The sequence below is a fragment of the Solea solea genome, chromosome 4 (genome assembly GCF_958295425.1).
Source record: "Solea solea chromosome 4, fSolSol10.1, whole genome shotgun sequence".
NCBI lineage: Eukaryota > Metazoa > Chordata > Actinopteri > Pleuronectiformes > Soleidae > Solea > Solea solea.
This window is the reverse complement of record NC_081137.1, coordinates 5155078-5168054: the sequence shown is the minus strand read 5'-3', so window position 1 is coordinate 5168054 and position 12977 is coordinate 5155078. Positions and strand designations below refer to the sequence as shown.

The 12977-nt window shown below is 46.6% G+C and overlaps 1 protein-coding gene across 1 annotated transcript in view; it reads right to left on the bottom strand.

Annotated features, from left to right (window-relative positions):
* Window positions 1-12977, bottom strand: part of LOC131458215 (protocadherin-16-like) — a 78656-nt gene that overhangs the window by 54771 nt on the left and 10908 nt on the right. The window contains exons 2-4 of the mRNA XM_058627095.1: window positions 7941-8765; window positions 7654-7851; window positions 6790-7563 (exon numbers count right to left, since the gene is read on the bottom strand). Of these exons, the coding sequence (XP_058483078.1) occupies window positions 6790-7563; window positions 7654-7851; window positions 7941-8747 (1779 nt within the window). The 5' untranslated portion in view covers window positions 8748-8765. The remainder of the gene's footprint in view (window positions 1-6789; window positions 7564-7653; window positions 7852-7940; window positions 8766-12977) is intronic.

Sequence of the window (12977 nt, the reverse complement as noted above, 5' to 3'; positions counted from 1 at the left end):
TGGTCGACCTCAGGATCACCAGACAAGTAATAGTAGGGATTTAGAGAGGACATCTGGGCGACTGATACGTTTGAAAAGGAGACACAATGTGAACGCAGACCAGAGAGAGCCGGAACACAGAGATAGGCAGGAGGGAAAAGACAGAAGTGTTGTCTGGGTCACTGTTGTCTGTGATCTCTATAGAGGACACTGTCCCCGCAGCTGCTTTTATCTGCATGTACTTCACACCAGAGGAGCTATCTCTGCTGCATTCTTGGTAAAGATGAATGCGTCCAGGCAGTGAAAAGAAGCACAGGCTTTGCACGTCATGTCTTTTCAGATTGCATGTGCAACATAAGGCAGTCGTGCCTCTTGGTTTAACCGCCAATTGTCCCGAAACATGCATCCGGTATCTGCCGTTTACAAGTTTTCCTTGTTCGACTTGCAACCAGAAGGTTGGGGTTCAATCCGGTCGCCTACACACCTATGTGTCCCTGGGCAAGGCACTTATGTAAAGTAGAATGTAAAGCCGTATGAATGTGTGTGCGGGCGAGTGTGAAACCGTAGAGTGAAGCGATTTGAGAGGTCATTAAAAATAGACACAGACCGTTTTCCATGCAAATTCCACACACTGGTGCCTCAGAGCAAGAGGTGATTGTATATTGAATGCGGTTAATTAGGTGCGACTAACAATCATTTCAGAATTTATGTATCTATCATTATTATTTATTGGTCGAAACCTACAAATGAGGATGTTCTCGTTATCATCAAATTTGAACGTATTCACACTGTAATGCTTTCTATGGAATAGAAACAACAAACATATATCAGCTGGGACTTTCTTACAATCTGCCATTTACTGAATGTCTAAAACATCAATAATGTCAATTATCATGCAGTCGTGGTCGATTCCTGCAGTGAAACGTCACCTCTGTACAGTTCTTGTATGAGAACTGGAGACAGTTTTATGTCCTCAACAAAAGGCTCTACATTTCTCTTGCTTTCAAACTGTGTCTCAACTGCTGAACCCAAGGACTTTAACTTCTCTTCCTCTGATTGTTATTTTTCTCTTTCTCAGCATTAATGAGACACTGGAGGGGAAAAACATAATTGAATTACTGCAAAGAATGCTCTGCAACAATGAAACAGTTTAGCTGCATGGGGTGAGAGGAAATTCTTCATCACCGCCCCCCCCTCCCTCTGAAACTCTGTCGTCAAACGGTTCTGTGACTGTGCCGATCCATCTTTGTTCAATAAAAGTCATTAAATCTCATTCCAGTGCCACTTTTAATGAGTCACTATTGACTTGTGATTCTGCTTTTGAACATGTTTGGGATCTTTGAGGAGCACTCCACCAATAAAATACGCCATCATGACTTGTGTCATTGCGCTGGCGCCTATGGAGCAACAGCATCGCATCGCTGCACAAAGAAAGGAACACAATAGTCTCGCTCACTGACGGGCGATTGATTCCTTGGCAAGAGCAGCAGAGCGGCCGTGAGGGTGTAAAAGCCATCGAGACATGAGATCAAAACAAAAGAAAGAATGGTGAGCATGATACTCACTCACAGATGAGGTGAGGAAATGGAACAGAAAGCCGTCGTAGTGGAGGGAGTCGGAAAGTGAGAGCAGAAAACCCCTCACCGCCATATGGTACAGACTATTGGGCTTAATGAGGCATGAGGCCATCCTCTCCACAGAGGCATCAGCCAGTCAGATCACACATGAATGAACGCTGTGATAAGTTTCAAACACAGCATATGCCAACAGCGAGTGATATGGAACCAGACTACTGCTTCTGAGGGAAAAGGGAAGAATGAAAAACCAGAGAAAAGAAATCTGCCTGATAAGAGTTTGACATATTTAAGCTTTGAAGCTTTTTGACCGATCATAAAAGAGAGATATTATCAAGAACAAGCAACAACACTTTCCACTGAAACCAGGTTAATGCAGCGGTTGGCGGTGAGGGGAAAGTCAGAGGATCACAGAGCTGCTTTCAGACTCTGGGCATTTTCCCGAAACTGTCTGAACACAAATGTTAGAACACTGCCATTTTTTCCCCCTGCCAGCTCCTGAGTCAAATCTGCCAGATAATCTCTGAGCGAGTTCGTACGAGAGAACGCAGCAGAAAAAGCTTTGAATAACAGTCAAAAACAGACGTGATCTTCTAGCAGACTAACAAACTCGGATTGAGAAGCCTGAGAAACACAATTTGACCTGTGCCACGTCAGATTTTGTCATATATCAACGATAAAATCTGTCAATCACACTGGTTGAAGTATTGAAGAAGACCCCAAACTAGTGACTCAGACCAGGAAGTAGAAGCTCATCTTCCTCTGGACTTTTCAAACTGGAGGACAACATCCATTTTCATGCACAGTTCATGTTCACAGAGCGCCAGAGGCAAGTTCTCCACCTCCTTTTATGCCGGAGCCAGAAGCCGCTCCTTCCTCATCTGGATGTTTCAGACGGTCTCCTGCTGTGTTCTGAACGTGCCTGATCCCAAAGTCTCCAGCTGTGTGTTCGTCATGTGTGAAAGACAAACTCAGAGCGCAATTTCTGCCTTCAAAACAGCTCCGGCACGATTAGAGACACAAGCAAACTCCCCCCTACAAATAAATAATTATCTCTCTCGTAAGGTTGGAACCTTCTGCTCATCAAAGCCCATCAAAGCCCATCAAAGCCCATGTCGTTATCAATAAACTTTAGGGCTTGAGCGTGAAACCTGGCATGGGTTTGGTTCATGGCACCAGAGCCTCCAGTAGCAAAAACAGGTGATGAATTCACACAGTGCGTTGATGGATGTTATGAGAATAGTTGGCATAGCAGACACACCATCTTGATCCCTGGTCACACACATGCTGTCGACATCGCCGGCAGCTGAGAGGCGTGCGAGCCGGCGAGAGCGAGCGTATCAGAACAGGGTCCAGCTGTTAACGGCACGGAGCGACTTGCCAAAATCTCCAATCCGGTTCGTGTGAGGAGCTGACCATTAGGGGCCGATCACCTGTTCCCGAGGCCCCCCCCCCCCCCCCCAACAACCTGCAGCCGCTCTCTCACTCGGCTACTGATCCCTGGGCCAATTAAACACACTGACAGAGCAATTAAAACACACAAGACAAGGATTGTAACAGAGCGTTAGAGCACAGCTGCCACTGCGAGCGAACGAGCGGGACGGGAGACAATAAATTTCATTCCGTTTCTTACACCACATTTTCAAGCTTAATAAAAACCGGAGTGAGTGTGAGTGTGTGTTGTGAGTCTGGGCCGGAGGAGAGCGTGGAGGCTCCAAGTGGAAGCTGTGGTTTGGGTCTGGCTCCGGTTTTCCTCGGGGGGGGGGGGGGGGTCGGTATTCAGAACAACACCAGCAGGAGACGTGGTCCAGAGTTACAGGAAACCTAAACGGAGCGCCTCGCTGCCGGTGCGTCACCGTACGTCTCTGGCTCTATTGGTTTATCAAATGTGATTAGTCTCGCTGCGTGCGTGTGTGTATGTTTTAAATATGATCAGCCTGCCGTTAAAGACAAATGTAGACTTTAGCCATGGGCTCCCCAACTTTGGACTTCACACTAAAGAGTCTAATTACTCTGACAGACACACACGCTTTGTTTATCTAAGTGGTTGAGTTAAGGAGAGTTAAATCCACTTGCAAGGTGACTTCATGCCACATGTGTGACTTTTCTACTCTTTTTCTTAAACATGCTTCTTTTCTTAATATCAAATATCCATGAAACTGCCTGTGAGGAGTTATGTTCTGCTCTAATTTGACGGACACACAACAATAACATGTAATTACAGGAATATTTTCAACAGCAACGACAATTTCAGCAGCGAAACGTTCTAATTCTGACCACCGCTGAAGACATTTGAAGCGCAGCCTTGTTTTTAATTTCTTAAGCACAGTATCGGGCTGAGCCCTCGCCGAAAAGAGCTCGCACTACCATTACACCGCTGCACTGCAATGCCGGCAAGCCGTTCTCCACCTGTGCGCGTCCCAGCTGAGCACATCTGTGCGTCTGTCCGTGTGATTAAGTGCCGCTTAACAGGCTTGACCGGGAAACCACATGCCGGACGTCACAGGGGAGACGCGTCACCTGCTCGAAAAGTGATTTCTTGGCTTGGACGGTGTACACAAGCACACGTACACAGATGTATGAAATACACGTACAGGCGTGCACATGTACGTATACACGCGTGCAGATGTTTGATTCTGCCACGCTGTCCTCGGTGATCTCAGACTGGAGAACGACACGGATCATGCAGTGGATTTGACAGAGACTCTGCACAGGGCACAACCCACACAAAAAAGACGGAAAAGTACAAGATCTGAAACTAATTAGACAATCACACAGCCTTTAGTACTTAGAAAGGCCCCACACACATCTTTTGCATGCTAATAACGTCTCTGTCTCTTTTTTGTCACAACTCGCGTTGTTCTCATGACCCTCTTCCTCCTCAGGATATGAACCTGATTCATATGAATGTGCTTACAAACACACACACACACACACACACACACACACACACACATAAACACACGGGGCACCGTAACCTCTCCTGCCTGGGAAATACTTTAAGGAAGTCGGGGGAAGAGGAAAGCACGGGGAAACCAAGAAATAAATAACTCCTTTGTGTCACGGCTACATAAACAGCGCCGCACATTACAGATTACTATAACGGACTCACTGATAAGAGGCTTCCTACACACAAGCACTGCAGGCAGTATGTGTGCATACTGTGAGTGCACACACAGAGTGGAGTGGAAAGAAAACAGGAGTAGAGAGAGGGGAAGATAAGAGGGTGAAGTGAATAGAAGAAAACTGAAAAACTGGATTTGGCAGAGAAGAGAAAATATCTATCTAACTTATATATACGTCCCACTTCTTCGTACACTTCTGATAAAACGTTTTCTTGTTTAGATATTAAACATTTGCTGGTTTTCACCCATTTTTCACAGTCCACATTCCCACTCACGCAGCCAGGCCAGTGTAATGGTTCCAAAACCCAAATGTGATTGTTATCTCTTATAAATATTAGTACAATCCTGCAAATATTCTTCATCTGGAACGTGACACAATCTTTCAACCGACGCGTCGGCGCCAAAAAAACATTATAGAAAAATGTAAACTGGGCTCAGTGCGCGAGCTGATCCCCGGTTCTTCGATTTGTCACATGCGCCACAATCTCGCGGGTCGGTCGGTCAGGGCAACGGAGAACATGCAGAGCGAGTGAGGAATGGTATCCGTGAAGCTGTGATGTCAGGTCTAACACGATACCTGCCGGTGACACCTCCATCACAAATCTCTTTCTCGGGAGGACTCACACTGAGCAAGTTTTAAGGAACGTGCCGGAATGAGCAAATCCAGCCTTATTCATTCACTCAGGTATGCTGGAAAAACCACCCGTGATGTCTGGCATGGGATTATGCCTGCCCCGAGTGCCAGAATAACCGCCGGCGAGGATTAGAACGACGACCAACGTTTCATTACAACTGTTGAAACAACTAAAATCAAGGTTTTGTGGGGGTGGGTTAGTTGGTTGAGTGATATAATAATTCAACAGAGCAGCCTAATTAGGAGGAAATTACAGGGTTCAGTTATTACACAAAGGGCAGGCTGTATCTATGGAATCTATATAATAAATCATGTCATCTCCCGTATTCTTTTCTTTCTCCTTCCACAGCTCAGTCCGTTACTGTTTTCCACCTTTTTTCCTTTATTGCATCCACATTCCGTATCATTACTCTTCATCAGATTCCCTCACTTCTGTCGTCTCCTCTCTTCGCTGAGCTGCAGGCCCATATGCCACTTTTCCACGGAATACCAACCAGCCATTCCTTCCCAATACAGACTTAATGAACCTGCAAGAATGTGAAATCCAACTATTTATCTAATTCCAGTTCGGGTTGGCATATATACAGGGACGCTGAGAGCCTTTTTTTTTGGTTATTTTTTTGGAGAGGATACCATTTTTTAAAAACGCTGACAAACAGAAATGCTGCACTGTCTGCTGCTCCACGTCTCAGCAGAGGTACCTGTAAAAACAGCGGGCGTAAATGGTGCGTGATGCTAAGTTCAGACCTTGCTGGAAGACAAACAGCTGGTGACCCTTTTTCCCCTCTCGGAAGAGGTTCCCACTTATAAATAAGAGCGGGCTAGACTCGAGATAAAAGCGAGGCGGCCAAGCTGAAGCGAGGCGGTGCGCCGACACCGAGGGCTCACCCTACGCTGCTGGCGGTGTTACCATGGCGACTCGGCGAGGTGAGGGAGAGGACATCGAAGCGCAGAGTAAATCTCCTCACAGCAGCTTCAGGAATGCAGGTGAAGCCTCACTCCCGTACTTTCTATTGCTCTTTGTTTCTTTTCTTTTTGTCTCGTACCTTTAGAAATTCTTTCTTTTCTAAAACATCACACTGAATGGCTGCATCACTCCTCTTATCAACCCGTTTTCATATGAATCACATCACTGCTTTTCACATTATCATCCACATGATTTTGATTTCTCATTCATACTGATATATAAATCAGTCTTCTCCCAAGGAAGTAATCCGACAGGGCTTCGGGGAGGTGCGTAAGTGAAAGGAGAGAGTGAATAAAGAGATGAGGGGACAGGGGAGACAGTGAATACTTGGTTTTGGCTGCGTAAGTAGGACAGCGGTGTGGCCAATGCGCGGCAAGACTGAGCACCATGAGAATTGAACACGGCAGTTCCCATACAGAGACAAGTACAGTGAAGACAGAGCGGTAGAGGATGATAAAAGACTCCGAGGGAAAAGCGAGGAGGGTGCACTTGTTCGGGGGTTTCTCTTACCTCTAAGAAGCAGGTCCCGGCTGGGGTGTTCTCCTTGATGGAAGCGCTGTAGAGGCTGCTGGAGAACACAGGTGTGTTGTCGTTAACATCCTGCAGCACGATGTCCACCTTGGCTGTGGACGACAGCGGCGGGCGGCCGTTATCCGTCGCAATCACAGTCACACTCGGAGCCGGCTCCGATTCGAAATCAAGAGCGGCTGCCGTGGTAATGATTCCCGTGACGGGGTCGATTGAAAACCAATTAGAGTGCGAGTTTTTGCCCTTGAGGAGACTATATCGGACGTCTCCATTTGGACCCTGGTCTTTGTCCCTCGCGGTGACTTGAAGAACAAAGGATCCAGGGTAAACAACCTCAGGAATAGTTTGTCTGTAAGCCTGCTGGTCGAAGAGAGGGGGGTTGTCGTTCACATCAGTCACCTGGATGGTAAAAGACGACTCCGCCCTGAGAGGGGGCGTGCCCGAGTCTGTGGCCATCACCCTGAGGTCGTATGAATCACGTTCCTCTCTATCCAAGACCTGATCCACGTATATCAGGTAAATGATGCTGTCTTTGGTTGTAAGAGCAAACTTGCCGTCACCGCCCTCCAGGGACACGTTCACATTGGCGTACTCTCCATAGTCCGGGTCAGTGACAGATATTCGGGCTACGTACTGGCCTGGTTGGGCTCCCTCTGAGATTCTCGGCGAGCCGTCCTCACTCAGGAAGATGATGGTCATGGTGGGCTGGTTGTCATTGAAGTCACGGACGTGGATAGTCACAAACGCATTGGTCACCTGGGAAAAGACGGTACAAACACACCGCTCATTAGAACTTCCTCCATAGTTTCTCAGAATTCTTTAAAAAAAAGATGTAAACACAATTACCTCGGGGTGGCTGGCGTTATCCCGGGCCTGGACCACCAGTTCATGTACCCTCTTTAGTTCATAGTCCAGTGGTCTGTTCAGCGTGATGACACCAGACTTGACGTCGATGACAAAGTAGCGTTCAGGGTCACTCTGGCGCCGGTTGATTTCATACAACACTAGACCGTTATCGCCTTCATCCTCATCTGTTGCAAACACCTACAAAGACAAGAAAGTGGATGTGCATTTACTGAGGCGAGAACATTTACTGAAGTAACAACAAACTATATGCTATATGCTAGGCTAACCTGCAGGATGCTACTTCCTTGTGGAAGACTTTCGGAGATGATGGCGTGGTATCTGCTCTGATTGAACAGTGGCGCGTGATCGTTGATGTCCGTCACTGTCACTTCCAGGCTCATGGATCCCATCCTTCTCGGCGAGCCCCCGTCGAAGGCCTCAAGGACGAGGGAGTACGAGGAGCGCTTCTCCCTGTCTAGTGGTCCATTCACCACCAGGTCCAGAACCTTGTTGGCAGCTTTCTTGGTCTCCAGTCTGAATGCCTGGCCAACATTCCCCTCTCTGATAGCGTAGCCTTGAGTCGTCAGCTGGTCCTTGTCTGCGTCAGTCGCAGGCTCCAGGGAAAACCTCGTCCCCACTGCCGTGTGCTCGGGAATCTTAAGCACAGCTTTCTTTTTCGGGAACATCGGTGCATGGTCGTTGATGTCGTTGACAGTGATGGACACCTCAATAGTTACTCCCGTCATTGTCACGGCAATGAAGCTATAGTGGTCCCTCTGCTCGCGGTCCAGGCGGCGTGCTGTGGTAATGATGCCTGTAGATTCATCAATGTTGAGGTCACTGCCAACAGTGTCTTCATGGTCTGAGATGAAGTAAAGATCTGACGTTTCGCCAGGTGGTAACCCAGCGCTGATATCCCCGACGATGGTCCCCGCGGGCTGCTCTTCATCCAGCTGGAGCTCCAGCGTTCTGTGGGCAGTTGAAGACTGAATAAGGACAGCGCAGAGGTAAAATAATGGCTTCCACCACCAGAGACACACGCAGGGTCCGCTGACCCATGCCCTCCGTCTTGACCCTTTACTTGTTATTGGCATGGCTGGGCTCTGCTATACCTGAGAGAGAGAAAAATAGAGACAAAACAAAGACAAGAGGTCAATATCTGATGGTTTTTTTTTTCATTCTTTCCACGAAAACGTAATAAAATTTGGTTGCTGTGAGCACAAAATGAAAACAAAAACGTCTTTCAAGTGGAGCCTCTATATTAAATCTGTGTGTGACAATGTGCTAACACTTTAACAACCCAGATCCTATTTTACACACTCCGTTTGATGCATTTCAGCTATTTTCCAGTAAAGTGGATATACATAACATTTTGGACTTTGGAAAAGAGCTGGACCTGAAAAAGCATGAAAATGGAAGTCTAAGTCAGTCCAGGATCCACAGTGGCTTGAACCACATTGAGGACAGAGTCATAAACTATATTTATCTAAAGGATAACAGATTTTATTTACTGGGTGAGAATGCTTTAAAGTGTCCAGATAAGTCACACACCTCAATCCTTTTGGGAAAACACATTAAAGACAAAGAAAGGAGCATCAAGTAGATTTTTAGCAAATGCCTACACACAAACACACACATGGAATGCATGGGAACGTGAGTCTATTGCTGTGTCATGGGGGAAAGGAGCCATTTAAAGCAGTAAGCTTAGCCTCATATGTTCCCCTAACTTTAAATCCTGCACACATCCATAAGATAATATTCTCCTTATGTTAATGAAAAATCGGTCATCGGACGAAACTTGAACCTAATCATGACCAGATACAGTACACTCACCACTTGCCACTTTTTAGGCACACCTCCCCAACTGCTTGGTATAATGCAAACGCATCATCACAAGTGCATTTAGGTCAGAGGAGGATATCAAGACTGGTTAATTGTACGAAATAAAGTGGTCAGTGATGTGCATGTATCACCAAAGGTTCAAACACTTTGCTGTAACCAGCATTGCCACTTGGGTATGCCTAATCCGATGGCAATCACTGGAGTGAGAAGGCAACTGAAAACTCACCTGACTCTACTTGAGTCATCCTTGCAGCAAAGCTATAATGGGGTGCTTCCAGCAAGTTTAGACAAACACCACTAATTATTTGCAAATGGCGCTTGACCCAGGCTACATACTTTTGCACAATACCATACAATTTCTGGAAATATGTTCCTGACTGTTCTGGCAGGGTTGTCATGTACGGCCACGCTAAACTCTCACGAGATACAGAAGGTGCACATTTTAGCCCCCGGTGACGTCTACGGATATTTATATTACGTTCGAAATTGGACTAGAATTATTTTTTTTTTCACCGCATGTTCCTCTCGCAATTATAATGGAAGATTTATGACACTTATAACTCTCCAAAACATCCTGCATTGAGGAGAATCAACGAGCCCTGACCTAAGTCATTCATCACACTCAGAGACCAGGAGGATGCTGTTTTACGACAATCTTCTACACTCATCTGAACATCAATACCTAATCTCTCAGGAATGTCAATGAGTCCTGCCTCGATTAGCTCACGTTTGGGACAAATGATGAAAAATATGGATATGCATGTATCGCAGGCAAAGGGCCCAGTAGCGGAGAGGAGGGTAGTTTACCAGAAGAGGGTGTTGGCCCTTGCTGGGCTGCCACGTTCACCCAGACAATTACTCCCATGCTGCATGTATAATGTGGACAGTTAACCCAGGGAATGTCAGCCACCTCTGCCAGCTGCAGGGTATGCACATATGTACATTGAACTGCAGCGTTCACACTCACACGGGCAAAAGGATCATATATCCACTCGCCCTCTTCTTGCAGACAGATGGCGGTACTACTATCCCCTATACAATAGCAAGATCAAAACCGTCTGTAATAGAAAACATTTGTTCACAAGTAATTAGGGTATATCAGTATCAGTATCTACCTCTTACTGAGAGGCAAAAATAAGCAGACTCCTCAGGTTGCAAAAATGCTAATCGCTTTGAATGGAAGTCTATGGGAAAATTAGCCGAGGAGTTAATAGTCTCAATTGCTAGTTTCAGGTCTTCTTCAATGGAACATGGGCACGGCACATAAGAGTGCACAGTGCTGGTCAAAACACTTGTTTTGCAACTGGAAGACTAAGACTCCACGTTTACATACAGTCTATGGTGTCAAGCCATTCCCTATCCAATAATGAAAATACTGTTTTACATCTAAAGAATCCTTCTACAGCCATTAAATCCAACAGTTTTTTTCTAACGACCCTGGCCTCCTGCAGAAGTTTCTGAGGCCTCTGAGGAGGAGGGATTAATAAAGTCTATAGCTCCACAGGGACAGCGAGAGGGACGTGTATACTGGGCCCTCTGCAGCAAGTCGCTGACCTCTACATCTGGTCCAGACGGCTGCTCTGGACAGTTGCTTCACTCCGACGCAGAAGAGGAAAGCTGAGCTAAGACTGAGCACAGGCTGCGCGCACGCCCCTTCTTTTGTTGTGTGTGCTGTAGTCGGCGAGTGTTTGTCTGTCGGGCTATTTTCAGAGAGAAAGAGAGAGTGGGTTAAACGTTAGGAGGAGATAATTAGGGGTGTGATGATGATGATGATGATGATGAGAAGGCCTATTGCTGAAAAGGAAAATCAGAGTCAAAGCTCAGGCTTCGTGTAACACACTTTGACAATGAGAGGGAGGAAAAAGACGAATAAAGCAGAGAAATGGAAAGAAAGAGTGGATTTGGGACACCACAGAAAAGGTTACATTCTGAAGGGTGATTGCACTTTAATTTGTCTTTAGGGACGACTGAGCTGTGAAGGTGAACCTTATGATCGAACATAAAGTCAGAAGGGCTGTGTTCCAGAGTACGAGTACTTGTTTTTTTCACTTCTTCTTGCTGGTTTTTTCACATCCTCTCTCCCTCACTGCTGTAGCGGAGCGTCAGTGGAAGGTTATATTGATGAACGAATCTCAGAGCTGCAGTTTGTCACTGTCAGAGAGCAGGCGGCCCATGACATCATCTCCCTTTTTGACGTGTGCTGTAACACACTTGTGTTTGTCCTGGAAAACATAATGTGACAAGGAATGGAGGGAGCAAGAGCTAAAATATAGCTCATGTTGAAAGAGATACCTGCTTTAACAGATGGTAAAAGACGGCCTCGTGATTTACTCCATCTAGTGGCGCTCTTTATAAACCTTTGGCTAATTAAGATAAACTGTGTTTCTGCTAGTTTAAGTGGATTAAGAAAGTATGTCATCCATGTAACACACATATAAAATAACTCAAATACAGCATAAACACTGACTTTCAACCTGTGTGGTTACATGGTTTTGTTGTGCCGGTTGCCGTCTGCGCAACACATGTGCAGTGGAAGAGTGACATCATCTCTGTGCGACCACATTGACAGGCAGGACCGACCCAGTGGGCTCCACGCAGTCTCAGCCACATTATATCTGGCAGTGCACCCCCATAATCTGCCTCTTCTGTGCATAAGCCTCAAAGCCTCAAATACATGGGCCTCCCTGCTTAAGTGCCGTTCGGAAACCATAGTGTTTTCTATAGGATGTGACCATTTAAAGTGGTAAAGTGTGTGCGCACGGAAGATGTGTGCGAGTGTGTTTATGCTGTCGTATCTCAGTTGTGAGGAATGGGTTTTCCTCATGCCGTGTCAATTCTTAACGGGCCTCTCTATCTCCCTCGCCCTCCCATGTCCCCCCGTCCCCCCGCCATCCTCCTCCTTCCACCTTCCCTCAGCCCGTCCCCTTTAATGGATTTAGCAGATTGGAGTCGGGCATGCCACAGCTACCCGTGGCCAAGCTAAACAGGACCCAAGTAATAAACGGCCGCTCCGTACTGCGTCTATCTCAACTGTGCTCCTTGTGTTTCGATGGAGCAGCCTATGGTTGAGAGGTCTGGCGTTGACTGTAAACGGTTGGCAGCCACTCATTCAGCCCTGCAACTGCTTCTGTGTCACGCCGGGGGATCGACAGTAAAGTCAGATTGACGCGAGAGTCGTGAGGAATAAAAAAGGGGGCAAGGCTGTAAAATTAAATACACAAAGTTCGGAATCAGAAATATGCCCCGCCACAAAGACAAACACTGCAGCCTGACATTTGCATACTCAAGACCCCGACGGCAACCTTTCTTTTTCCTCTCAGCATGTGCTTTATTTGATGCTAAAAACACCACGTCTTTAAATGACTGCGAATGAAAGGTTAGATTAGGCTGCGGTGAAGGCTTCAGCAGACGACTGTGGTACCAAAAGGGCTTTGTGAGAAAGCAGGAGGGAGGGCTGGAGGGCTGGAGGGCTGGAGGGCTGG